Here is a 27894-nt window from a genome sequence, read left to right as displayed (position 1 = left end):
TTCTATAAAGCGATTAAGGTATGGGAATACCAATCTGACAAAATATCCAGCCTCTCTCTATAATGCAGTCTCTGCCTCAACGTCAGTCGTTTTATTTTGTGGATTTACAAGTTTCTTCATCCCCAGAAAACATTGGGCTATAGGAGGACAAGAGGTCCTATTTTAATAGATAAGCCTTGTGTTGCTTTGCAAAACCTCTAAACTGCATAAAACTGAAAGAGCATAACGTTCACACACCTTAAAAAATAAATAAAATAAGCTGAAGAAGGGTGCCTGCCTGGACTGGTAGAGTTTCTTGAAGACAGAGTCATGAAATAAGAAGTGAACATCTTCTACAAACATTACAGATCAGAAACAAACAGTAAAGTTACTGAAGATAAAATTAAAGCTTTAAACAAATCAAACTTACAGTTTATTCAACCAGTCCAAAGAGCTGAAGAAGACTCTTCTCCACACCTGGACACTAAACAGGTGAGCTACTTCCTGGAACAAAGGTCACTTCACCTGTGATAGAGTCAGGACAGGAAGGAGGGATGTAGATTTTCACAATAAGATGAGAGTTTATCAGACATATTTATTCTTGATTCATTTAATTACTGTAGTCAGTTTGAAATAACTTTCTCTGATAGTTTCTGTGTTGTAGGAACACATGGTCTGCAGTGTTATATCTAAAAAACGCGTTTATGATGCTTTTCATTCATTATTATTCAGTGATTGACTCCAGACCATGCAGGTTATTGATGGGATTTGGTGACTTCCTGTGGTGAAACAGTGAACTGCACGAGAGTCAGTCACTGACAGGAAGAGGACAGAGAGACACAAAGTGAGCTGAGAACTGAAAACAAAGAACAGGATTTATTCTCCTGACTGAACACAGTGAGTGTCTGCTCTGTCACTGATCTCTTCTACAGTATTAAATGAACAGATTGTAGTTTATAATGTGGACACTGTTGCATCTGATCAAACTATTATTTATATGTAGCAGTGAGACCTTGTAGATGAGGATAAATGCATACATTCAGGCAAACAGCAAAACAAGACAATGCTTAAATATCATATTTCCCCTGAACAATCTTTGAATGATGAACTGAAAGTAGAGACAGCAGTAAGACGATGACTGTGTTCATCTGTTGAGCTTCTGTTGCTGTAATGTGTTGTTTAATTGTTTTAACAGTGTATTCTGGCCTTTTATGGAATTGGTTAAAAACTAACTATGACTCCTTCAGTAAAAATCTTTTCTTTTCAAACCAGGAAAACATTCAACTCATCGATGTTCAAATGACCTGTGATGGAGATTTGTCTCCCTCTAATGGTGTCAATGTGAACTGCAAGGTACCCAGAAACTATCATGATCACTGGCCTCTAGTGGTCACTGTCAGTAACTACAACTGTCCACATCCAATAATACTCACTTTCACATTTACTGCAGTGTTGTCAATGCCAATGACAGATTTTTTTGTATCCACATTTTTTATTGGAGTTTATACCACAGGAAATGTCAAAGATTTTATATTTTGATTGCACTATATTTATTCTCACACCTGTTGGTTGCTGTAAGAATACGATTTTCATAAAAACCTTTTTTTTCTGAAACATATCCAGCTTAATTAATTATTTGATTATCAGAAAGGTACCTAAATTATTCACATACTTAAAGAACATATAATTCACAGATGAATCCACAATAAATTAATCTACAGTTAGAACCTGAAATGAAATGATTAAAACCAGCTTTGTAAACAAAATTAAAATAAGATATTATCACATTTCTACTTTTGTTTTCTGAAGAACATTTTCCTGACCACTTTTAAAGTTCATAGACACACAGGCCAACAAAACACCTGAAAGTGTCAACTTACAAAAAAATATATGAAATGTAAAAATCACATTTACCTTTGCATTTCATAATATTGTCGTTTACCAGAAAAGGTAAACTTTTTAAAACGTCTGCAAATGAAAGACAACATTTGATTTTACTACTAATCTTACTTCCAGATAATTTCACGGAACTCTGACTCATAATTTTCCTAAAATGTAATCTGTTTTTACCAGGATTTCCTAGAAAGACAGAAAAACATCCAAAAACCCACTCTAAATATTGACTCAGTTTCTTGGTGACGCTGACCTGTGCCTTAATGAATCATCTTTCAGTCATCGGCAGGTTAATGTTTCTGAAGTGATGATTTGATGAAGACAACTGTTCTAAGACGCTGGAATATACTGAACGGACGGTTGATGCTGGCAGGTTTACATGAGAGAATATTTGATTTGTTGGTAATGTGTCTGAATAATTCAAGAGGAGCTGGACTGTTTTTGTTCAGGTAGGGCAGCTCTGTTGATGATGTTAAATGGTAAAACATCTGGATGAAGCTCTCCTCTTCACCTCCCAGTAACATGGTCCAGTCAGAGTCTCTCTACACAGAAGCTGCTGCTGATTCAACCTCTCTGGATCATCAGGACTCAGCTCACCCTCTCTCAGCAGACATGATGACTTCCACCTACAGACAGAAGAAACAACAGAGGAGATGAGTTAGTTTTTCCAGAGACTCCTTTTCATCAGGTGTCAGTCAGTGATGCAGCACATCCAGTATAAAGAGCAGCAGGGACTTCAGTCCTGTTCAGAGCAGCTGTGGAGCTCAGCCAGCTTCCTTTCAGCTCTCATGTTAACGTGTTGGAGCTGGAAGCTCACAGACCTGCAGAGACTTTTAGCATCAAGTCTGTTCCCTCTGCAGATTTCTCTCAAGTCCTCAGAGGAAATAATCTGCTGAGAGTCATGAACGCTTTATTACTGCACAAACACTTTAGTGATGGATTTACAGCTGTTCCATTTAAATAAAGAGTCTGAGTGTGTTGATGAACATCTCATGTGTGCATCAGCTGACTAAAAAACAATGAAGATGACTGGATCTCAGCAGAGGTTCTGTTCTGTATAAAGACCACATGGTTACTAAGTGTAATGATGGTTCTGTGATTTACAGGCTTCAGTCAGACTGATCTCAGAGCTGTGACAAAGATGAAACTGATCAGTCATCTTTTCATCTGGTAAGGCTGTCAGCTGGAATCCAGATTTATTTCCTGAAAACATGAACACAACAAGCTTCAGAATGATCTGATTGGCTGACTGTTGTCTCCGTCTTTCTGTCCAGTCTGTCTCCATTCTTCTCTGACAGCATCTCTGAAGAAAGCAGCAGCAGGTTTCCAGGAAACACTTCTGATACTGTGTCTAGTACAATACTACTGAAAGAAGTATGGACTGACTCCAACCCTCTACTCACCACAGAGTCTTCAGTCTACAGTCTGGACTCTTCACAAGATCAAGTAGCTGCTTCACATCTGAATCTTCCAAATTGTTGTAACTCAGGTGCAGGTGTTTCAGATGGGAGGGGTTGGACATCAGAGCTGAGACCAGATAATCACAGCTGATCTCTGACAAACTGCAGCACCTCAATCTGAATAAAGAATAAAATACGTTAATATAATCATTGATAATCAGTCAGACGTGTTCAGGTTTTAATGTTCAGATCAACATTACTACGTCCTAATCAATGAGCTGTTCTCTAAAATGAGTAGAGTGACTTTGTCCTTGTGTTATTGTGGATCATCATCATGTCAGCCTTCTACAGACATCATCCAAACACCAACACAATATTCAGACAACTATTCATGTGAACACAGACCAACAACATGCTGCATGGATCTGTGTATATGTGTGTGCTTTCTGGATGCAGATGTGACAGTTTAACACAAGTTATAATCATTCATTTACTTTAACAACAAACAGACATTTTTTACACTTTCTACAAAAAACACACGTCTTTCAGGTCACAGACTAAATTTAGGACAAGGAAACAAAAAATATGAACTAAAGGTAAATAAAGCTGGAACTGAAAAACTAAAGCTTTAAGTTCAGTTTGTAATTAAACAAATCAGATCCACAATAGTAACAGACATCTAGTGAACTCACCTCAGAGTCTCCAGTCTACAGCCTGGACTCGCCAGAAAACCACACAGATGCTTCACTCCTGAGTCCTGCAGGTTGTTGTAACTCACGTCCAGATGTTTCAGATGGGAGGGGTTGGACTTCAGAGCTGAGACCACATGATGACAGCTGGTTTCTGACAAATTGCAGCGACTCAATCTGAATAAAGAAATGTTCAGATCAACATTACTACGTCCTAATCAATGAGCTGCTCTATAAAATGAGTAGAGTGACTTTGTCCTTGTGTTATTGTGGATCATCATCATGTCATCAAACCACACATGTTGGAAAACAAACTCTTCATTAGTTCATTGATTCCATGACCTTCCTGTATTTGGTATCTCAGTAGGTTTGTGTTGTTAAAATGTTAAAGGAGAAGTTCATATTTTCAAGTTTGTCTTCAAACAACAGTCACATGTCAGATGTACATTACAGAGTTCTTATAATTCCTGCTGTCCACACTGACTGTGAAGTGGTCTCTTCCTAACACAACTACACTGTAAGAAATGACTTGATGAGTTTCTTCACAGACAGTATGAACACAAACAATGATTACTGACTCCAGTAACTCTTTAAATGTACATGTGAACACTAAACTGGTAATGATTTGAGACCAGACCGAACCACCTATTACTGAGGACACACCTGCTGATATTAAGGAAGATCTCACCCCCCCACAGACACTCCCCCCACCCCCACCCCCTGCTTGACTGTGACGACCGGCCAGGTGGGGAGACAGCTGGAGAGACTGAACCAACGCAAGGCGGCAGGCCCTGATGGTATCAGCCCCAGGATATTGAGGACCTGTGCCAGCCAGATGTCTGCTGTTCTCCAGCGTCTTTTCAACCTGAGCCTCAGCCTGGAGAGGGTGCTGCTTCTCTGGAAGACCTCCTGCCTGGTTCCTGTGCCTAAGAAGTCATCTCCATCTGGCCTCAGTGATTACCGTCCAGTTGCCCTTACATCCCATGTGATGAAGGTGCTGGAGAGGTTGGTGTTGGCCCACCTAAAGCCACAGGTGAGATCTTCTTTAGACCCCCTACAGTTTGCCTACCAGCCGTGTCTGGGGGTGGATGACGCTGTCATCTATCTTCTGCAGAGAGCTCACTCACACCTGGATGGTGGTGGAGGCTCAGTGAGAATCACATTCTTTGATTTCTCCAGTGCCTTCAACACCATCCAGCCTTTGTTGCTGGGTGATAAGTTGCAGTTGATGGGTGTTGGTGCGTCCACTGTCTCCTGGATCACTGACTACCTGACAGACAGGCCACAGTTCGTGCGTCTGGGTCATGTCCTGTCTGATGTGGTGGTGAGTGGTGTGGGAGCCCCACAGGGCACTGTGCTTTCTCTGTTCCTGTTCACCTTATACACCACTGACTTCCAGCACAACTCAGAGTCATGCCATATACAGAAATTTTCTGATGACTCTGCAGTTGTAGGGTGTATAAGCGGTGAACGGGATGAGGAGGAGTATAGAAGGTTGGTGGACGGATTTGTGGGGTGGGCTGGAAGGAATCACCTGCTGCTTAACGTGGACAAGACCAAAGAGATGGTGATCGACTTCAGGAGGAAGGGAACAGCTCCTCTGCCCCTCAGCATCCTGGGTAGGTATGTGGAGAAGGTGGAGGATTACAAATACCTGGGAGTGACCATCGACAACAGACTGAACTGGAGGACCAACAGTACAGCTGTGTACAAGAAGGGCTGCAGCAGACTCTATTTCCTGAGGAAACTGAAGTCCTTCAATGTGTGCAGCAAGATGCTGGAGATCTTCTACCAGTCTGTTGTGGCCAGCACACTTTTCTCCGCTGTGGTCTGCTGGGGCAACAGCATTACAGCCAGTGACGCCAACAGACTGAACAAACTGATCAGGAAGGCTGGCAATATTATTGGCTGCAGACAGGACACTTTTGAATCGGAGAGGAGGACTCTGAACAAACTGTTATCAATCATCGATAACCCTGATCACCCTCTCCACCACACAATATAGACAACGGAGCACCTTCTCCAGAAGGCTCAGACAACTTCGTTGTCTCAAAGAACGCTACAGGAAATCTTTTCTGCCCCAAGCCATCAGTCTGTACAACTCCTCAACTGTGTGTGACAGATGACACTCTGGACTTTTGTTTTTTCTTGCACATTTGCACATGTTTGTTTTGGGTTAAATTGGCTGTTTAATTGGCTGTAAATTTTTAATCTTACCTATATTCAGTACACCTCATTGCAATCTAATTTAATATTTCTTTTTAATATTCACTTTTAATATTCACTTATTCACTTATCTTATAAACTTGTTAATATTGTGTATACTTATTTTATTTTTATTGTTGATTTTAGCTTTTGTTATATTTATGTATGGTTGAATGCCTGTACATTGCTGCTGCAACAGAGAAATTTCCCAGTTTGGGATTAATAAAGAAACTATCTATCTATCTACTATCTAAGATGATAGTCCTTTATTGTCCATTTTCTATTTGTCAATCTATTTGTCAATCCTGACAAGAGAACTGTTTAATCTGATAAAAACATTCAGTGAACTGACCTCAAAGTCTCCAGTCTACAGTTTGGACTCTCCAGTCCAACACACAGCTGCTTCACTCCTGAATCCTGCAGGTTGAAGTTGTTACTCAGGTCCAACTCTGTCAGATGGGAGGGGTTGGACTTCAGAGCTGAGGCCGCAACTTCACAGTGACTCTCTGAGAGTCCACAGCCAGAAAATCTGCCATGACACATAAATACAAAATATGTTAATATGAATGAAGACACTTTATTATTTACTTTACTACATGCATTTGAAAACAGTTTTGCAATCTCAGAGCAAAATCAACTCCTCCTAGCCCGTTCATCCAATTAGCTGCTGAGTGGGCCATAAAAGCCAGTAGCATTTGGTTAGCTTATTTTTCACAAGGTTTGAATTGTTCACTGTCTGCTGCTGAGCGGACCATACAAGCCAACACCATTTACTTAGTTCATTAGTTAGATGGACAGGGCCTCAATAATGTGTTTTGCCTGGGATCTTGGCACGAGTGATTGTAACATCTAGTCCTGTGTATTAATGAATGCTGTATATATAAATAAAGGAAGATAAACAGAAGAAAATTTACATTCTCACAGTGTTTGAAACAGCTGGAGAAAATCTGTAACAAAATACAACTGACATGTAATGTTTACAATAAACATGTTAAACACTGATAGGGTGATAATTTTACAGTGTGGACATTTAAAGAACTAAACTAATGTAAACTGATTTATAATGTTAATCACATCTGGACTCACAGAGCCTTTCTGCAGTTCCTCACAGCTGGAATCAGTCTCTGTCGTCCCTCCCATGATGTGTTGAACTTGTTCAGGTCCAACTCATCCATAACCTCCTCTGACATCTGCAGCATGTAGGCCAGAGCTGAGCAGTGGATCTCAGAGAGTTTCTTCTTTGATCTGTTCTTTGACTTCAGGAACTCTTGGATCTCCTGATGAACTGAGAGGTCGTTCATCTCCATCAGACAGTGGAAGATGTTGATGTTTCTGTCAGGACAAATATTGTACATGTTCATCTTCTTCAGGTTGTTGATGGCTCTCTGGATGATTTCTGGACTGATCTCTGTCTGACCCAGCAGACCTCTTAACAGTCTCTGGTTGGACTGCAGACAGACGCCATGAAGGAAGCGAACCAACAGGTCCAGATGACCATTTATAGTCTGCAGGGATTTCTCCATGATCTTCTTCAGGAAGACATCCAGAGTTGAGTCATTGTAGTTTTGTCCCAGGAAGTCCTCCAGCACCTCTGTCTTCCTGTTGATGTAACAGTGGATCATGTGGACTGCAGCCAGAAACTCCTGAACGCTCAGATGGACGAAGCAGAACACCTTGTCCTGGTACAGTCCTCTCTCCTCTTTAAAGATCTGTGTCAACACTCCTGAGTACACTGAGGCTGCTCTGATATCGATGCCACACTCTGTCAGGTCTGATTCATAGAAGATCAGGTTTCCTTTCAGCAGCTGATCAAAAGCCAGTTTTCCCAGAGACTCAATCATCTTCCTGGTCTCTGGACTCCAGTGTGGATCTGTCTCAGAACCTCCATCATACTTGACCTTCTTCACTTTGGTCTGAACCACCAGGAAGTGGATGTACATCTCAGTCAGGGTCTTGGGCAGCTCTCTTCTCTCTCTGGTTTTCAACACATCCTCCAGAACTGTAGCAGAGATCCAACAGAAGACTGGGATGTGACACATGATGTGGAGGCTTTGTGATGTCTGGATGTGGGAGATGGTCCTGCTGGCCTGGTCCTCATCTCTGAATCTCTTCCTGAAGTACTCCTCCTTCTGGGGGTCAGTGAACCCTCTGACCTCTGTCACCATGTCAACACAGTCAGAAGGGATCTGACTGGCTGCTGCAGGTCGTGTGGTTATCCAGAGGTGAGCAGAGTGAAGCAGTTTCCCCCTGATGAGGTTTGTCAGCAGCACATCCACTGAGGTGGACTCTGTAACATCAGTCAGGATCTCAGTGTTGTGGAAGTCCAGAGGAAGTCGACACTCATCCAGACCGTCAAAGATGAACACAACCTGGAACTCTTCAAACCTGCAGATTCCTGCTTCTTTGGTTTCAGTGAAGAAGTGATGAACAAGTTCCACCAAGCTGAACTTTCTCTCTTTCAACACATTCAGCTCTCTGAAAGTCAATGGAAATGTGAACTGGATGTCCTGGTTGGCTTTGTCTTCAGCCCAGTCCAGAGTGAACTTCTGTGTTAAGACTGTTTTCCCAATGCCAGCCACTCCCTTTGTCATCACTCTTCTGATTGGTTTATCTCTTCCAGGTGAGGCTTTAAAGATGTCTTCTGGTCTGATGGTTGTTTCTGCTCTGTGTAGTTTCCTGGATGCTGTTTCAATCTGTCTGACCTCATGTTCATCATTGACCTCTGCAGTCTCTCCCTCTGTGATGTAGAGCTCTGTGTAGATCTCATTCAGAAGAGTTGAGTTTCCTGCTTTAGCAATCCCCTCAAACACACACTGGAACTTCTCCTTCAGAGTAGATTTAAGTTCACGTTGACAAACTGCAGCTTCATGTTCTGAATGAACAAACAAGAAATAAAATATATGACTAAATTACATAGTAAGTATTCCATTGTTTCATTCCCCTAAAGAATAAGTGTTTGAATATATCTTGCTCCATCTCTTGAGACATTAGTAATCAGGTTCAATGTTCAGAGAAATCCTCTTACTGTTCTGCAGACGATCAGCCAGCTCCTCCTGCTTCATTCTCCTCAGGAAGTTCAGTGTGATCTTCACAAATGCGTCTCTGCTGCTCCTCCTCTGCTCTTCATCCTCACTCTCCAACACCTCCTCATCCTCACTCTGTGTCTCTAAGCATTCTGGACTCAGATCCCTCTGAATCTTCTTCAGCTGGTTCTTCACAAAAGTGACAATGTTGTCCTCCAGCAGCTGGAACAGAAAACTATATGAATGACAACCAGACTGAAATCATGGAGACAAACATCAGATCCATGTTGGACAGACTGACAGTCCACTGGTCTACAAAGAGCAGCATGGAGATGATGGAAAGTAGTTGTTGTCCATGTACAGACCTTAAATATGGAGTCCAGGTGTGTTTGATGCTGATCAACAGACTGACCACTGAGAACATTTAAACCCTGCTGCTTCACTCTGTGAATGAATCATCAACAATTAGTTCATATTATTGTCTGCACCATTTGTAATCAATGTATGGTTTCCTCACAAACATAAACCACAGTGAGCTTTCTGTAGTGAATGTTCTGTTAGCATAGACGTGCCTTTCGCTCAATCTGGTGGGAAATAACAATATTCAGGAAAAAAAAGAAAAAAAGTTTTCTGACAGCTGTCAGCCAGCATGCGATATCTGGCATACAGCATGGCTGGTGCAGTTGAGCGAGAAGCCACCTCCAGCACCACAGAAGCAGGTGATGCACACAAACATTCATTCATCCATTCATTCATCTTCTATACCCACTTATTCCTGTTAAGGGTTGTGGGGGTCTGCTGGAGCCTATCCCAGCTGTCATTGGGCAAGAGGCGGGGGTACACCCTGGACAGGTCGCCACTCTATCTCAGGGCTAACACAGAGAGACAGACAATAGGCGCGTTCGACTTCATGCAGATCTGTGCAGATCTGACTTGACGTGATGCATGCTGGGTTGTTCATGCTCATAGACCTCGAATATGATTGGTTAAAATGAACTTGTTCAACCCAGCATGCATCACATCAAGTCAGATCTGCACAGATCTGCATGAAGTCGAACACGCCTAATCATTCACACTCACACGCACACCTACGGCCAATTTAGAATCACCAATTAACCTAATGAGCATGTTTTTGGAAGTTGGGAGGAAGCTGGAGTACCCAGGGAGAACATGCAAACTCCACACAGAAAGGCCCAGTTGCCCCACAAACAGTTGAGTTATTTCCTAGTATATACAGTCAGTGGTTATTTAAAAAAGCAGTACAGATCCTTGTGGAAAAAATATCACGGGCTGAGAAAGGATGGGCAGGTCAGTCAGAGATTCCACTGAACAAGAATAGCTTTAAGCTGCTCATTTAAAAAAAAAAAGTAAATAAATGAAAAAATGAATGTGAACTGTTCATTTTGGAGTCTATGAACTTCAACAAAGTCTGAAGCTCAACACAGTGAACATAGTATTTCACATATATAAACTCCAGAAGACAGTAACAACTTCTTTACTTTTTTGCAGTTGAGGGTTCTTGTCTTTTAAAGGTAATTTCAGCATCCTTTGATTGATCACTCTTCATGGACACACAGCTGGGTTCAGGTTTAAGGTCAGCAGAGTCTTCTCTCTGATGACTCCTAGGAGACAAAGAAGAAAAGTATTACCTCACAGTTACTGAAGCTGTTATAAAAACTAGAAAGAGCAGATCACTGTGGACCGACTGTGTCACTGAGACCAGCTGTAAACCTGACTGACCACAAGGGGGCGCTCACTGGCTGTTGTTGAGCCTTTAATGTAAAGAACTGAGTGACACTGCAGTCAATCATCATACTGTGTTAAAAAGTCACCATGATGAAATGATTTAGTTTGACCAACTGAGACTGGACTAAATTATAAAGCTCCTCAAAACTATTACAGCACGTTTTAATTGTTAATTTGTGGTCAGTGCCTGGAAGCAACTGTTGTGCCCTTATCTTTCATTTAACCAGATGCTAATAGCTAGCATTGCCAGTTCAACTGCAAGATATAAGCAGTTTGAAATGACACTGTAAACAGACCAGGATGAGTGTGTAACAGGATATTACTTCCTCTAACACTGACATTCTTGTTTGATGATAAAGTTTAAATGAATCAAACTCCCAGCCATTTGTTATTTTAAAATCTGTGTAACAACAGGAACAGAGAATATAACAATCTCATGTATGTCTCACTGGTCATCATCTGACCCAGACTGGGTGGACTGGACAGCGTCCAATATTCAACAAGACAATTATACATGTCCAATAAATTCCCATCCATCCAACAAATTACAGTCAAAGATGAACCAGTAACACTATACTCTCAGTAACAGCTTACCTCTGATCATCCGGGGAAACTTGGCCTTTAAAGTCGATAAGAAAATGTTTTGACTGGTCACTCTTAAAGGACACACAGCTGGGTTCAGGTGAGTCTGGTCTCTGATGGATCCTGAAAGAAACACAGCAATGATGAATTCACTTAAGCTCAGATATTCAGTTAAACGATGCATTAATAGCATCCAGGGGAATCTTAAGTTTTAACATTTTTAAGTACTTAGAGTAACTTCATCTTACATTTTCTTAGATAAATGTTTTTGTTCCTTTGACCGGTCACTCTTGAAGGACTCACAGCTGGGTTGTGGTTCATTCCTGTGAATAATGAAATGAAAATAAATAAATTAAATTAAATGAAAGGCCCTTTTTGTCAATGTTGTAACACAGTTGTCATTAGAATTCATTCATAATGTGAGTGTGTTGAGGGTGATACCTTTCCATGTTGGTAAAAACTACTTGCAGACACCTGATGAAAGAAACAGCAGATAGAGAAAGTTCAACCATCAGTCTTCACACAGTTGGTCTGACTTGAGTTTGTTTGTTGCAAAAAAACAACAACATGTTAATAAGGACAGATTACTTTGTTCCAGTTTATTAGAACAATCTAAAATGATGGTGATCATAGTGCAACAGAAAGTTAATAATTGTGTTCTTTGGCCACAGTTTATTGATCTGGATTAAAATGAAGCACCAACCAAATGAGCAGAAACGTTGCAGAGCAGCTTTATTCATGTGTTCGCAGAGAAGATGTGACAAGGTGAAATGAATTGAGTGTCTAGTCTAGAAAGTAGTGAGGCTTCTCTCCGCCATCTGCAGGATGTATAATACGTTCAGGCCTCATTTCCAAGATTAACTGTCGCTGCTGCTTAAATATAAATGGATTCCTCATGCAATATGTAATGTTGAATATTCACCATCACAATCCAAGATCAAAGATATTCTTCCTGTATTTGGCCTCGTTTATCATCACATCTCCAAACTAGTCTCAGAGTTCCTCTTTGTCTCTAATCGGCTTCATTTCTGCTGTCGCCACTGAAGCTAAACAACAAAACTTAATTTACAACTTGAGAATAGAGTCATTAATGTGTTAATCTGTGAAAAATATTACTTACATTACCTTCACATGGAGGAAACCAAGCTGCGCCTCAACCGGAAGAGAAAACGAAAGTAAAGTTAAAACCAGGAAATGACTGACAGGCTGAAGTTGCTGAATGTTTCCAGCAGTCTCAAATATGAACACACACAAAAATTAAAAATAAATAAATAAATAATACATAAAATGAGCATAGATTTGACAAATGAAGCTATCCTGTATTAATTATTATTGATTATGTGCAATAAATTAATGTAAAACTGTGCTTGAAATTACAAAAACATCAGTTAATTTATTTGTTTTAATAAAACAAACCAAAAGTTTAATAGTATAATATGTTCTAGCGACTATTAATATAAATAATACTATGTAGCTCTTAGTATTACTACTATCTACTACTTTTACACTACTTCTGCTGCAGCGGCAGGACATCAGAGGGGCACAGGTTGAGGGGGATCGACAGTGGGTCAACGATCTAAATCTACATTTGGTCAAGCACCCACTCCTCCCCCCATGCATCCGCTCCCTCACCTGCCGACACCTGGCTTATGCCCTCCTCACTCAGCCCCTCACACCTCTGGCTCATCAGACGATACAACCACTTCACACAAGGATGGAGCCACTCATCCCCCACCACTGTCCTTCACAGCAGACCAGGTGAAAAAATAGCTCAGGAAGATAAAAGCGAGGAAAGCAGCTGGACCGGACGGTATCAGCTCCAGGCTCCTTAAGTCCTGTGCAAACGAACTGTCTGGAGTTATGGAGCATGTCTTCAACCTGAGCCTTGAGCTGAGAGTGGTACCACAGATTTGGAGGACCTCGTGCATGGTACCGATGCCCAAAAACATCGCACCCTAAAGACCTCAGCAGCTACAGACCGGTGGCTCTAACATCCCACCTGATGAAGACACTGGAGAGACTGATACTGGGACATCTCCACTCTGAGGTGGGCCCCTCCATGGACCACTACAGTTTGCCTACCGTCCTAATGTTGGAGTGGAGGATGCCGTTACCTTCCTGCTACACCAAGCTCTCTCTCACCTAGAAAAGCCCGACAGCACTGTGAGAATCACCTTTTTTGATTTCTCCAGTGCAGTCAACACCATCCAGCCGCTGATTCTGAGGACAAACTGGAGAGGATGGGTGTGGACCACCAGCTGTCTACATGGATCCTGGACTACCTCACAGACCGACCACAGTTTGTGAGAAACAGGAACTGTGTGTCTGACCTGCTCACCAGCAGCACGGGTGCCCCTCAGGGGACTGTCCTGGCCCCCTTTCTTTTCACCCTCTACACAGCAGACTTCAGACACAACACCGACAGCTGTGTACTGCTGAAGTTCTCTGATGACTCTGTGATTGTAGGCCTCATCAGAGATGACGACGACGCAGAGTACAGAGGAGTGACGGGGAACTTTGTGGACTGGTGTCAGCGAAACCACCTTCTTATCAACGCGGGGAAGACCAAGGAGATGGTGGTGGATTTCGGTAGACGTCGTTCTGCCCTCCCCTCACCAGTGAACATCCAGGGAATAGACACTGAGCAAGTGGACTCTTCTAAGTACCTGGGTGTTCACCTCAACACCAAACTGGACTGGACTCACCACACTGAGCCACTCTACAGGAAGGGACAGAGCAGGCTCTACCTTCTGAGGAGACTGAGGTCTTTTGGAGTGAAAGGGGCACTCCAGAAGACCTTCTATGACTCTGTAGTGGCATCAGCCATCCTGTGCGGAGTGGTCTGCTGGAACAGTGGCATCACAGAGAGGGACCGGAAGAAGCTGGATAAGATCATCAGGAAGTCTCGCTCCGTCCTGGGCTGCTCTCTGGACTCAGTGGGGGAGGTGGGTGACAGGGGAGTTCTGGCTAAACTGTCCTCCATGCTGAACAATGAGTCCCACCCCCTGCACGGTGATCTGACAGAACTGAGGAGCAGCTTCAGTGACAGACTGCTTCACCCTCGATGTGTAAAGGAAAGATACAGAAGGTCTTTCCTTCCTGCTGCTGTCAGGCTCCACAACGAACACTCTTAATATGTGCAATATTACTACATCATATGTGCAATAGTACTACACCATAAGTAAAAACTTTTTTACAATTCAACCCGTGCAATATTACAATTTAATCTGTGCAATATTTCTATCTGATTCTGTTCACTATTTATCTTCTATAGCTACTCTTTTTGCTCTTGCTATTTTTTTTATTCTGCATCTTTCTGTAAGCTGTTGTGAACTGCAATTTCCCCATTGCGGGACTAATAAAGGTTTTTCTTATTCTTATTCTTATTCTTATTCGGAGGCTGCAGCTCCAGCCTCTGCTGCCATCGTGTGGCTTTAATGTGGTACTGTAGGTTTAAAAAAGTAATTCATGCACCTGCACCTCAAACCTTCCACTGAGTCACATGTTCTAATCTGTGTCCACGCAGGTAAAGGTAGATTTAAACAGCGGTTTAAGCCAATGGCAACACCTGCCTGTTTTCTTTTCATGTCATTTTGAACATGCCGTCTCCGGGAGCTCCACCCAGTGGGCAAGGCACACAGGTGAAGCAGGTTCAGCAACAGTAGAGACCAGACCTGATCCTGTTCAGACTTAAAAAGGACGACTTTGTGAAGTGAAAGATGGATTGGAGCGTACAAACAAATATATAATTCTAAGCCAGAAGAGGAACTTATTGTCTTACTGAGAGTTTTTTTTTAAATTTGCGATCCACTCTGACCAGTGGAAATGGGGACCTCTATTTTGTCGGTGGGGAGGACTAAGAGTGGAGCCTCTTGCATGCTCCTCGTCCTCTTCCTCTGCTTCACTGGGGTGAAATGTGAGCTTCAGGAGTCGGAACCGTCAGCGGCGACCAACTTCGATAATGTCAAACCTCTCCACGATGAAATCGACAAACCTCAGGCCTACCCTGAAGAGGAGAGGGCCAACCTTCCTGTGTTTACCATGGACTATGCCCGGATCCAGGTCCCCTTTGAGTTTACACTGTGGGTACTTCTGGCCTCCTTTGCCAAAATCGGTATGTTGAAGAATGATATTTAATGTGAACAAGAGCAGGTCAGGTGTCGGTGCTTCTCACTGCTCCTTCTCTCCTCTCCAGGTTTCCACATTTACCATAAAATCACCATCTGGATCCCAGAGTCCTGCCTCCTGATTTCCATCGGCCTCATCGTCGGCGCCATCATGCACTCGGTGAAGGAGGAGCCGCCGGCCGTGCTCAGCTCCAACGTCTTCTTCCTTTACATGCTCCCGCCCATCGTCCTGGACAGCGGCTACTTCATGCCCACCCGGCCGTTCTTTGAAAACGTCGGCACGGTGCTGTGGTACGCCGTGGTGGGGACCCTGTGGAACAGCATCGGCATCGGGCTGTCGCTCTTCGCCATCTGCCAGTTTGAAGTGTTTGGAGTTCAGGACATAAACCTGCAGGTCACAGGGAGAGTTTTTAATCTATTGAAAGGTCAAAGGTGACGTGATGTGCATGAATCACTAAAGCAAGCAATGTCTACTTGTTGCTTATAATCTTTAGAGCATATGTGATTGTTGCAGCCTAGATAAATGTCACCTTTTAAATTTAAACTTCTTTCTTCTCTGCTTCCTCTGCAGGAGAACTTGCTCTTTGCCTCCATCATCTCGGCCGTGGACCCCGTGGCCGCTCTCAACGTCTTCGAGGACATTGGAGTCAACGAGCAGATATACATAGTCATATTCGGAGAGGGGCTCTTCAATGATGCCGTCACTGTGGTGAGTGCAGTGGATGTGTGATGGTTAGGGTTAGGGTGATACAGCTTGAAACTGTTTTCGTGAAAATGCACTGAATCCAAAATTGCAAATGACCCTGCCCTGGAGGGGGAATGACAGAGTGAATCTTTGCCCCTGCAGCTTCCTCTCAGTCTAGTTTGGCCAGTTCCCCAGCGTGGAATAGGAATGTCAACCATAATAAAGCCGCCTTTTTTTTTTTTTCCCTTCGGCCGGGTTTCGCTCGAGTGGCGAGTTTCAGTCACCACTTGTTGGCACAGATTCTCTCCAGCTGTGAATCTTGTCAGTGTTGCCAGTCGGGTGCGGCGTGTGCAGCTTTATCCTGAATGAAATTAAATTTAAGCTGAAGTGAGAGCGTTGAGTTGAGTTGTTGAACCGGATCTACAAAAATGAGAGTTATTATTTATTTGTTGACAATATGGTAGCACTTCCACATTGAAGTTTTTCTTCCAACTTTTTAATCCTTGATGCTACACTGATAAATAATCTGAATTCTCCCTCCACCCTGCCTCCACTGCATGCACACTTTCAGACTTAATCCCCCTCATCTCGTGCATCCCGTCTCTGCAGGTCCTCTACAGCATGTTTGCCTTTCTGGCCGACATGCCGGTCATCGAATCCCCCGACGTGTTCCTGGGAGTGGCCCGGTTCTTCGTGGTGGCGATCGGTGGAGTCCTCTTCGGCCTTCTCTTTGGCTTCGTGGCCGCGTTCACCACGCGTTTCACCCACAACGTGCGCCAGATCGAGCCCCTGTTCGTCTTCATGTACAGCTACCTGGCGTACCTGGTGGCAGAGCTGTTTGCCATCTCCAGCGTCTTGGCGTAAGTGCAACTGAGTTAACAGTTGAGAGGTAGATTACTGACTAACCAGCCTCCAAATCCAGGAAAGTACATGATGTGTATTTGGATCTTTATCACTCAGCTATTTCAGATTCTTCCCAAACTAAACAATTAATGAGTAAAGATTCATTTCTAGTGATGTTTCAAGCTGTTTAAGTCATAAACCCACAAATTAGCCTGAAATGGTCTGCCAACAAAGTGCAACAATGATCATTAACACAAATGACTGCAAAGCTGCATCAAGGAAAATATTCTGCAGCTGCAGAATATGTTGCTTTAACTAAGTACAGCTGCCACTAATGAACCTTAACCCTCCCAGACTCAAACCTGATCTCTGTGCGACTTGTACAAACTTGCTCGTCCACATAGTTTTCCACCCTCTGAGCGTGACACAAGCCCAGAGTGACATGTGTGGCATCATGTGACGACGCGGTTAACCTTTGTGAATGGAGAACAGGGCCACGGGTGCAGCAGGAGACAAATGAAGGCATAAATTCATGTGTTATATGTTGGACTTGTTGGAAATGCAGCACTTGTCCATGTTCAATTAAAACAGATAGATAGAAATAGATTATAAGACACATTATTATCAGATCGTAGTGTTTATTAATCCAGGTGTTGAACCAATAAGTGGAGGCTGCTCTAAAAGTTTGTATCTTCAAAGAATTGTTGTAAAATACTAAAAACACGAATTAAATAGCTGTTTATATTCATTTATGCTTACAAATTACAATTTTAGAAATATATTAAATAAGTCTGTCATGCAAAATGTGAAACGTGAGGAGTCAGAGTATCCAAAAAGTAATCGGACACTGTGGCGCTCTCTTGTGGCCAAATATGAGAACGCATGAAATTCAACAGCATTTAAACAGTGATTAAGGTGACCTCCCAGTATTTGATCATTTTTACTTTAGAAAAAAAACGTATCTCTTTATTTTTTTGTTATTAATTTATGCCTTAGATTTCTTTTAATTATGACTGCTGTGGGCATATTTCATCAAAATCTGAGTGGTAGCCTCTGACAGCCTCTGTTTACTTATTCTTTAAAGAAATTTATGCAAAGTATTAAAGGTGCGTGTGTTCAGTTAAAATGTTCAACAGGCCTCTAATTTCTTCTTCTTCCTCTGCAGCATTATAACATGTGCCATAACCATGAAGTACTACGTTGAGGAGAACGTCTCCCAGAGATCCTGCACCACCATTCGCCACGTTGTCAAGATGCTGGCCACCGTCTCCGAAACCCTCATCTTCTTCTTTCTGGGCGTGGTCACCATAACGACGGAGCACGAGTGGAACTGGGCCTACATCCTGTTTACCCTGCTGTTCGCCTTCGTCTGGAGAGGAATCGGTGAGAGGCTCGGTCTGAGGAGGCTCGGTCTGAGGAGACTCGGTCTGAGGAGACTCGGTCTGAGAAGACTTGGCCTGAGGAGACTCTTCAGGACTCGGCTTTCGCTCGTCTCGAATTAATCAGGTTTTTTTTGTTTTCTCTTCCCTTGCAGGGATCCTGGTGCTGACCCAGATCGTCAACCCGTTCCGAACAATCCAGTTCACGTTTAAGGACCAGTTTGGCCTGGCCTACGGAGGCCTGCGAGGGGCCATCTGCTTCGCCCTGGTCTTCACGTTGCCAGATAACATCAACAGGAGGAACCTGTTTGTCACGGCTTCGATTGCCATCATCATATTCACCGTTTTCATTCAGGTGGGCTGGAAACCTTGTGACTCACAATGAGACCTGAATCACGGCAGAACTGCCTCCGTTAACGGCCTCTCTGTCCCGTCTCCTCTCCAGGGCATCAGCATCCGTCCCATAATAGAATACATCAACATCAGGAGGACCAACAAAGACCTGAACACTATCAACGTAGAGATTCACACCAGGGCAAGTATCCTCATCCGTTCTCCAATTTTTGTGTTAAACAGCACATTTATCTAATAATCCTGGCGTGCTGTGTGTTTTAAGGTGATGGAGCACGTCGTTTCTGGCATTGAGGACTTGTGTGGACAATGGAGTCACTACTACTGGAAAGACAAGTACGTGGACGTTTAACATGATAACATATTTCTGACTCTTGATAAAGGCTAATCTTTACTCCTCTTTTTGTGTCTGCAAGGTTTAAGAAGTTCAACGATCGCGTTTTGAGGCGCATCCTGCTCCGGGACAACAGGGCCGAGTCCAGTATCGTGTCTCTGTATAAGAAGCTGGAGCTGCAGAACGCCATAGATATACTGGACACACCGATGGGAGACCTCAGCGCAGCGCCATCTCTTGTTTCTCTGCAGTGAGTGACTTGGTTTGAACCTTTTTTTAAAAAAATATATAATCTATATCTTTAATTTTAGAGCTACACAACCCGGCAATTGATTTTACATTAACACACACAGACTTCAGCTAACTGCATCAAACGTTTATTAAATCTAACCCGGCTGCAGCCGATGAAGCCGTTTCCTGTGCGTGCATCCGATAATAAAACATGACACTTCATATCTCTTAATCCCTGCCCGTTGCCGTCCTATCAGTGACGAGATGAAGGAGGCGTCCCGCCCCAAGAAGAAGTTCCTGGCTGCTGACGTGAGGAAAATGCAAGACATCCTCTCAAAGAACATGTACAAGATCCGACACAAGGTAACAGAGATTAAGACGTCAATCCCAAATCCTGACTTTATCTACGGATGTTTTCTTTCATTTTTTAATCCATTTTAGTGACGTATTCCAAATCTGGGGCATAAAAATAAGGGGAACAAAGGATGGTTGTGAATCCATGTCTGAACATTCAAAGTATACCTCCGTGTTTTCCAGACGTTGGCTTACACCAACAAATACAACCTGCCTGATGACAGCCGGACCAGGGAGATTCTGATCCGCCGCCACGCCAGCATCAGACGCAGCCTTCGAGCCGAGAGTTTCCGTGATGTGATTGTTTTTTTTTTTTTTTATGTGTTTTGAAAAACCTCACACACACCTTGTCACTTTGCCTGATCTTCACTCTTCCTCCTCCTTTTTTAGCCTGAACAGAACATTTCCAAATCTCAGAAGTACTACTCCCTCCAGCCTGGAGGTGACCTGGAGTCTGCGTTTCCGCTCAGAAGACGAAGCCACGGTGAGTTTTAACTTGAATAAAGCCAACAAGACGACCAAACAGAAACGTTTTAATCCTCATCTTCTTTTTTTGTGTCAGCTGGTGGGGAAGGTAACCGTCACTCAGCTCATCTTCAGACCTCTGGTGTTTCGCCGCGCTCCTCATCCCGCTCTATGGTCTCTATGAAGAGGCTGAACACCATAAAGGAATTGGGGAGTCCAACGGAGCCCCCGGCTGCATCTCCTGATATAAACATGTTGGATGAGGGGGTTTCTGGAAGTCTCCGAGGCAGGAGACCACCAGTCCCTGCACCCAGGAGGCGAAGCTCCCATCAGGAAGATGAAGACCAAACAGGAGGTGAAGAGGAGCCAGTGTGTCCTCCACATCTGCCACCTCCTCGAGGATGGATACCTGAGAATAGACAGCAAAACGAGTCTGGAGACCCACTGCTTAGACACTCGTCACGGGGGTCACAGGGGTCCCGAGGCTCCGCGAAATCATGACTGAAAGAAACTTTAAAATATGAAACGTCCTTCAGCATCTGCTGCCTGTGTTCACCTCTACCTGCTTTATAGTAAAGCCTACTGTTAGGGACTAAGCAGTGAGGCTAAATGGAGAGAGGAGGTTTTGATAGAAAAAGTGGGTTTTTATTAATCAACATATATAATCAAACTGCAAACATAAGTATATCTACTAAAGAGGTCAACAAACTATAACTATATCAAATTTTACAGCAACAACATAGGGAATAATCATTAAAACAAAAATACGGCGGTTGGCATGGCAACTGGTGGTCGCCATTATGTCACATCCCGTTTCTATAGCGTCAAAACTGAAATTAAACTTTTCAAAAAAAACTGACACCTGAATATGCTTCAATATTATATTAACTGCCTAAAATGACAGAAACCATTATTTTAAAAAATTATTTATTTGACGTATTTTAGTGTTTTAGTTCGGCGCAAGTCCCGTCCACTAACATGGAGGAGGGCGGAGCTTATGAACTATACTGGAGCCAGCCACCAGGGGGAGCTCTACTTGATTTGGCTTCACGTTTAAAGGAGCACTTCCGTCCATCGTTTCTGTGGCCTATGGATCAAACCAAATCAAACAGTAAGGGGTAGACAAACAAACATAAATAAAGTCAACTCAACTCAACTATAGGAAGATTCCCCCCCATGCCATGTCAGCACATGGTACAGCCTGACAAGATGGCTCCCGTATTTACTCAGGCTCCACCCACTACAATAGCTTTTGCTCACCAGGAAGTAGACCAGCAGCAGGTAACACAAAAACAAAGAAATAAAGGTTAATACCTCAAAACAAAGAAACAAACTAACTTGTAAATAACCCCACACTGTCAATGTTTGCAGTCAGTAGTTAGGGTAAAGGTTAGAAGCAAATGAAAACCTAAATAAAACATGGTTGTGTGTGTGGGCTGTAGTCACTTTAAACACAAAATAGCAGAACTTGGTAAGACTGGGGAAAGAAGTTAGAGCAGCAGAATGAATGAAATGGGAAGAAGTTGATATAAACAACTTTCCCTCTGTGTAATAGATGCGTAAATCTGTGTAAATTTTACTCAAGCACCACACGGTTGACTTCTATTCAAAGAAATAAAGGATGACCAGCACAGTTTTCTGCACTTTACCCCCAAATAAAAACAAAGTGATTCATGGGTGATTAGCAGAAATCCAAATACAACCCACATAACAGTGGAGGATGTGTAAAAACACACAAAACTATAGCTGGAGCACATTTGGGTTATTTACACACGACTCCAATTAAACAGATGGCAGCAAAGTGATGTGATGCGAAGACGACTGTGCTTATTATTATTAGAAATCTTGGACCAAATGAAAGCAACCGTTCTCTAAATCCACTTTTGAATGCTCAGGTGCCAAACTGGAGATCTCAGCACATGTTCAAGTTGTGCAGTAAAAAAAATAGGAAATAGGAACAAACCAAGAAACTGGCTAAATGTTAGCATGTTCAGCTAACTAGCTTACTAACTAAAGACCAAGAAGTAAGTAAAAATAGTTAGTGCCTGCACCGACACTCATTATTCAAGGTTGTTTAATAGTTAAAAGCACAGTAAAAGCCATATTGTTTGGCAGTCAATCCACATTTTTAGCACTAAGTCATACTGTGTGTATATAAAAAATTACAGGGCTAATGTTAGCTTAGCTAGCTGTTGCTGCTAGCTAAAGCTGTGAATCCAGGTGATTAATTTAATCGCTAGAAATATGAAATAATGCTTTAGTCTTTACCTGCAACGAGAGACAAGTTGTTTTAATAAAAACTGTGAATTGTTTTGTGAAAAAAAAATAAAAGTGTCATATAAATATGTATGGGGCTTACTGTTAATGAATTCAGTGTCTGATACTGTATGCTGACGAACACTAAACCTAAACATGACCACATGGCGCAGATGGATATTGCGCTGCGAAATCCGATAAGCGTCCTGTTTCCTTCAGAATGCATTTGTTAAAGACGGGATGGCTAATCCAATAAAAGAAAACAACCCTTTTCAAATGTTTGATTTGCTTGCCCTGCAGTCTTGCGTTAAATGCTCAGACATAGACACAGACGGCTTCATTGTGTAATGTTACACTCCTGTATTCTACCGTCTAAAAAGTACATTTGAAACCCACAGGTGCTATTAAACTCAGGAGAGAGGAGATGGAGCACTGAACACTCTCCCCCTTGTTCGCTTTAATGCCCTCTTTTATCAGTCCATTTGACTCTGATTGCCTTCCCGTATGATCATTCAGAGCTTACATTTTTATATCTACCAGGCACTGAGAGCAAAGGCTATAAATATCTTTTTTTTTCATGTGCTGTGCTTTGTGATAATCTTGTTTCTTGAATGGGCACCAATGAAACTTGACTCCTCTTCAAATTCTGTGTTAAAAACGGACAAAACGAGCACAGCTAGTTGTTTAAAATTCCATTTCGGAAACAAAAATCTGTTTACAGCATAAAACCAGTTCTGCTTTAGGAAAACAGAACCTATATCTGAGATTTTTGTAAACAAGAGACGTGTGAGAGACAAAGCTTTGAACTAAATACACATGGCATGTCTTCATCTTGAGAGTGAACTACAAAAAAAACACTAAGTGACATAAAGCAACCTTAAGTGGCTGTAAAATCATGCAAAACGACTACAAAACCACGGCAAATTGCTATAAAAAGACGCAAAACGGTCACAATAACCTGCAAAATCACCACAAAGAGACCCAAAATGGCTACAAAGGCTCACGAAATGGCTACTGAAAGATGCAAACCCGTCATAATAACATGCAAAATAACACCAGAGATGCAAAATAACCACAAAGAGACTCAAAGTGTCTACAAAGACTCCCCAAACGGCTGCTAAAAGACGCAAAACGTTCACAAGAAGGTGCAAAACAACCACAGACGAAAGCAATTTTAATGAAATGCTAAACCACCATAGAGAGAAGAAAAACAATTGCATAAAAACATACAAAATGGGATCAAAAATATGGAAAACAATCACAGAGAAAGACCAGAAAGACATAAAAGGACTTAAACGATATACAAAATAAAACCAGGAAGTGATGCAAACAACCACAAAAAGACGCAATCTTAAAAAGCTATAGTGCAGAATCAATAAAACGGTGCTTTCAAGAACTACTTGAACGAAGCTAATTTGTATTAAAATAACATTTTGTAACTGTATAAACCAAACCTGACTTGCTAAAGGAGATATTTACAGCATGCGCATAATTTCAGGGAGAAACGATTGTGTCAGAAAAAGATCCCACAGTTGTTGTAGATGTCTTGACGTTTGTTGTGAAACTGGGTAACGAGGTGCAAAAGTAATTTTTCCTGTTGCGACAAATCTCCTTTCACAACACTCTGCCTTAGAATAACATTAGTCTTTATTGCTATCAGCTTCCCTGCGTCCTGCACACATGGTTTAATTAAAGGTGTTCCACTGAGATTAGCAGCATTTCATTATTTACTGAGAATCAACACGGTATGCAATTAGCTCTATTAGTAATAGAAGAAATGTCAATTAAAATATAGACAGACTGTTTTTTCTTTGTCTGCAGTTTTGCCTTAATCTCTTTCTCTTATTTTCAGATATTCCGGAAAATGTGAGGAACCAAAATGATGTGCATTTTGGTAAGTATCCGCACATTTAAGGTGTCAAAAATGTCAAGAGCAATCGTATGGGGAAATGTCTGCTGCGGTTTTAATGACGCTTCCAAGTTTCTGTGAGCCTTTTCTCACATGTATGGTGTTTTTTGCAAAAATTCAAAGTTCAAAATGGTCTATACTGATGCATGGGTGGCCTTAAACAAACTAAATGTCTCTTTCAAGCTAAAATAGCAGCAGTGATTCTTCAGATAATGTTCTGTACTGCTTGTTTCTACATTACTTATTCTTTATTTCGTTTCCACACAAGTAAAAAGTACTAAATCAATTTGGGACCAGCTGAAATCTCTGAAAATAATTAAATAGATGAATAAAATTAACAAAATGTTTGAAGCTGTTGAGTATGGAATATTAAAAAACTTGAATACTTAAATTCACCCATTAAAGAAAATCTCATAAAGCAGCTTTAAACTAAGATATTTAAGAACTGAATGTGGTTTGAAAACTGCTTTTTAAACCTTCACCACGATATTTATCAGCTCCTGTCGGCATGAATATCTTCTTAACATTTGACCTTTTCTGTAAAGAACAGGGCTGACGAGTGTTTTTTATTTATTTTTTTAAATGTTAAAATCCCTCCACGCTCAAGGACGACGATCACACTCGACAGTAAATATGATTAGCAGCGTGGACAATAGCCAGCTTGTCAAATATAAATCAGGGTCGTACATTTTTAATGTCAGTTTACTGTAACAACAAAAGGAAGGGAGATGAGGATTTAACAAACTGCTCCTGAATGCGAGGCTTAATCACGACAGCGTTCATAAATCCCTCACACCTCTCGGCACGTGAGGGGATTTACTACGCAAATAAACGTCTTATTGTTTGGATAAATCTCATTAAAGTGAGTGATGACACCACAGTTAAGGCCACTTCTTCTAATTTTGCATTTATTTTTGTGGCAACTGTTGGGTTCAGAAAATTTCCATTGAGTGGGTTTTTCTGTCGGACTCAAAAACAAAATTCACGGTTCCATCCGTTAACGTGAGGAGTTGCAAACTTTTTTTCACCTCAGCCATACGTAAACGTAATTATTCAGACATTTTAATTAGATTTTTTTTAATTTGCACATTATAAAATACATAGAAATCACACAGCAGCTGAAACCAAGGTTGAATTAGCTTTAAGTGCAATACCACTAATGGCCACTAGATGCTGACTACAAAAAAATACGAAGTCGAGTATTTTTTTGTAGCAATTTTGACACGCAAGCAGAGAGTAGTCGGTTTCATACCCTCTATATTGCTAGAATGGATTATAAACATATAATTTAACAGTATTTTAAACAGTTTAGCAGCTAACGCCCTATAATGGTGTTTAGTTTGGACGTTTTTGATTATCTGAAGCTGAGATCTTTAACATTTTTCTGTGCAGCCTACTCTTTACTCTGCCTTTCCTCTTCGATGTGCACCCTTTGACTCACATGGATTCATTGTGCAAACTGGAAATAAAAAAGGAACTCGTCCTTCACCTGTAATAAAAGAAGCAAACGGCGGCGGTTTCTTCAGAGGTCAAAGGTTTGAGTTCAGCGTGGATTCATCAGCCTCTCGAAGCCGTGAATGTTCCAGAAAAGCTTGAAAACCTCAAAGCGAACGCCTGCAAAATCTTTGCCTCGAGCAAATTTGCATTCTGATCAAGAAACGGCTCCGTATGTGGGAGGCACTGGCAAACATCCTGGTTTATGAACTGTCCGTCAGCCGCATACGAAGCAGAGAGAGAGAGAGGGAAGAGGAGAGGAGAGGGGGACGAGCTGTGTTTTAAAGCAGGCTGCAGCCAGAGAGAGAAACAAAGCAGCGACAACAGATTGTGTGTTTAACTGTTTTTTTGCCTTTGGTGAAGCTTCAGTAGCGGCGAGGAAGAGCATTTCTCCCTCTCAGCATTTTTACAGTGGCACTGGTTTCTGCTTCAGTCAGCTCGGAGCCCGAGAAGCAGCCGAGAGAAGTCGGAGGAAACTTAAAAACTGAGCTGCTCATGCAGGTTTTTAAATTTTCTTTCAGATAAAGGATCATCTGGTGACAGCGTGGAGCAAACATGAACCAAACTGCATCCGTTTCCCATCAGATTGAGTGTCAGCCCAGCAAGGATAGCAAGGTAGGATGGATTTGTTCTTTTTGGGGTTGCTTTTCCATCTGGTTTTAACGTTTTTTAAACAGATGGGTAGTACATAAAGTTAGTTTTTAGCATGCAACGTCCAATTGTTTGCAGGTAATGTCATGTTTTCGTTGTTTGACTTGTGCTTGATCATAGTTCATCACCTGGATTCTGTCTTGTTCCTCCACATTCTCCCAGATTTCTTGATTTTACCTCAGTAATGTTTGTGTTTCTTCTTCTTTCTTCTTCTTTAAACGGTGTAAACGCTGCAGGAAGCATCACCGCTCTCTTATTTGTTAAGACAGCACTTTGCGCTCTGCTTGGTTTCCACTGCGTTATACCGCTTCTTCGCTCACTTCCTGCTTTCCCAAACTACAATTTGGGCTGTTGTCATATTAACCGAGCGTGCACGTGTTAATTGCGTGTAAATTAAAAGAGTTTGTTTAAACCTAGCATAAACACACATGCGCAAACCCTCTCCAGCACCAAAACACCCATTTTTTTCCTCTAGCCCGGGCCTAATCGCAGTTTTATTTTGGGGCGTTGACATGAATTCAGCCTCTCTCCCAGAACAATATAAAGTCTAATTACGGATTTCTGCTTTCCTGAAGATGCACATAAACCCCTCCCTGGTTGACGAATGGAGGTTAACGGTACATTTTCTTTTGCAAACGTGGGTTTTAAGAAAGATTTATATTAACTAATTCAGCTATTGTCATGATCTGGGGTTAAAATGAGATGAAAACAAGGATTTAACATGTAAATCTATCTGAGCCTCCTCCAGGTGTACTCATGTGACAACATATCAGTCACCAGCAATATTTCAGGTGCTGAATAGACTTTTTCCCGGCCACGTGATTGTACCTGTACAGATTTTGGTGGTTATCCAGTTATATCTGTCTGGGATATTAAACGATGACGAGCTCATGTGTTTTCCATGATCTCTCCATGTTCTGTTGATGATGTTCTCTGTGAAATCCAAGTCAGAGGAGGCTCCAACATGAAAGAGCTTCATTATTGCCTGCAGTTTATGCAAAGCGGTTCTTAGCTGCGAGCAGATCCCTCAGACAGGGAGATGAACAGGCAGCCAGAGTATAATCCCGCACAATCCTGAGCTGCTGCTGCAGCCTCTCAGCAGGACGAGTAATCTGGCAGGAGGGAGCGTCGATAAGAGCGAGAACTTATGCAAAGAAATGTCACTTTTTCCTAGCACTTCCTCAAAAAATCTTCCACTTTACAGCAATTTAAACTCAAACCACCAGACACGGTGGAACATGATGATTTGTGGCTTTTAATTTGCATTATTTAGTGCTTTTAATTGAGTTATAAATCAA

At 42.0% G+C, this 27894-nt stretch overlaps 3 protein-coding genes across 3 annotated transcripts in view; 2 read left to right on the top strand and 1 right to left on the bottom strand.

Moving 5' to 3' along the window:
• Nucleotides 1-1733: 1733 nt before the first annotated feature.
• Nucleotides 1734-9925, bottom strand: LOC311509561 (NLR family CARD domain-containing protein 3-like; the record flags this gene model as incomplete). Its single annotated transcript, XM_084574796.1, has 7 exons — nt 1734-2498; nt 3276-3449; nt 3965-4138; nt 6519-6695; nt 7253-9038; nt 9192-9378; nt 9857-9925. The coding sequence occupies 7 exons, from the start codon at nt 9923-9925 to the stop codon at nt 2345-2347; spliced, it is 2721 nt and encodes a 906-aa protein (XP_084430922.1). The 3' UTR covers nt 1734-2344.
• Nucleotides 9926-15040: 5115 nt separating this feature from the next.
• Nucleotides 15041-24069, top strand: LOC311509387 (sodium/hydrogen exchanger 2-like). Its single transcript, XM_084574578.1, has 13 exons — nt 15041-15631; nt 15713-16038; nt 16216-16353; nt 16939-17189; nt 18338-18555; nt 18707-18906; nt 18997-19086; nt 19168-19238; nt 19319-19486; nt 19725-19830; nt 20005-20118; nt 20212-20305; nt 20384-24069. The coding sequence occupies exons 1-13, from the start codon at nt 15343-15345 to the stop codon at nt 20785-20787; spliced, it is 2469 nt and encodes an 822-aa protein (XP_084430704.1). The 5' UTR covers nt 15041-15342; the 3' UTR covers nt 20788-24069.
• A 2042-nt stretch (nt 24070-26111) lies between these two features.
• The window catches only part of LOC311509188 (inactive dipeptidyl peptidase 10-like), a 41946-nt gene continuing 40163 nt past the window's right edge, over nt 26112-27894 (top strand). The window contains exon 1 of the mRNA XM_084574271.1: nt 26112-26560. Coding sequence (XP_084430397.1) covers nt 26501-26560 — 60 coding nt within the window. The 5' untranslated portion in view covers nt 26112-26500. The remainder of the gene's footprint in view (nt 26561-27894) is intronic.

Source organism: Chelon labrosus (genome assembly GCF_963514085.1).
Source record: "Chelon labrosus genome assembly, chromosome: 24".
NCBI classification, from domain to species: domain Eukaryota; kingdom Metazoa; phylum Chordata; class Actinopteri; order Mugiliformes; family Mugilidae; genus Chelon; species Chelon labrosus.
The sequence above is the reverse complement of the archived record's forward strand: the minus strand, read 5'-3'. Positions and strand labels throughout refer to the sequence as shown.

Bases quoted from the DNA above. Each gene is read 5' to 3' on its own strand.
- LOC311509387 (XM_084574578.1), top strand. From the start codon at position 15,343: ATGGGGACCTCTATTTTGTCGGTGGGGAGGACTAAGAGTGGAGCCTCT. The intron at 16,039-16,215 runs GTCACAGGGAGA...CTTCCTCTGCAG, and splicing joins TTCAGGACATAAACCTGCAG to GAGAACTTGCTCTTTGCCTC. The intron at 17,190-18,337 runs GTAAGTGCAACT...CTTCCTCTGCAG, and splicing joins GCCATCTCCAGCGTCTTGGC to CATTATAACATGTGCCATAA.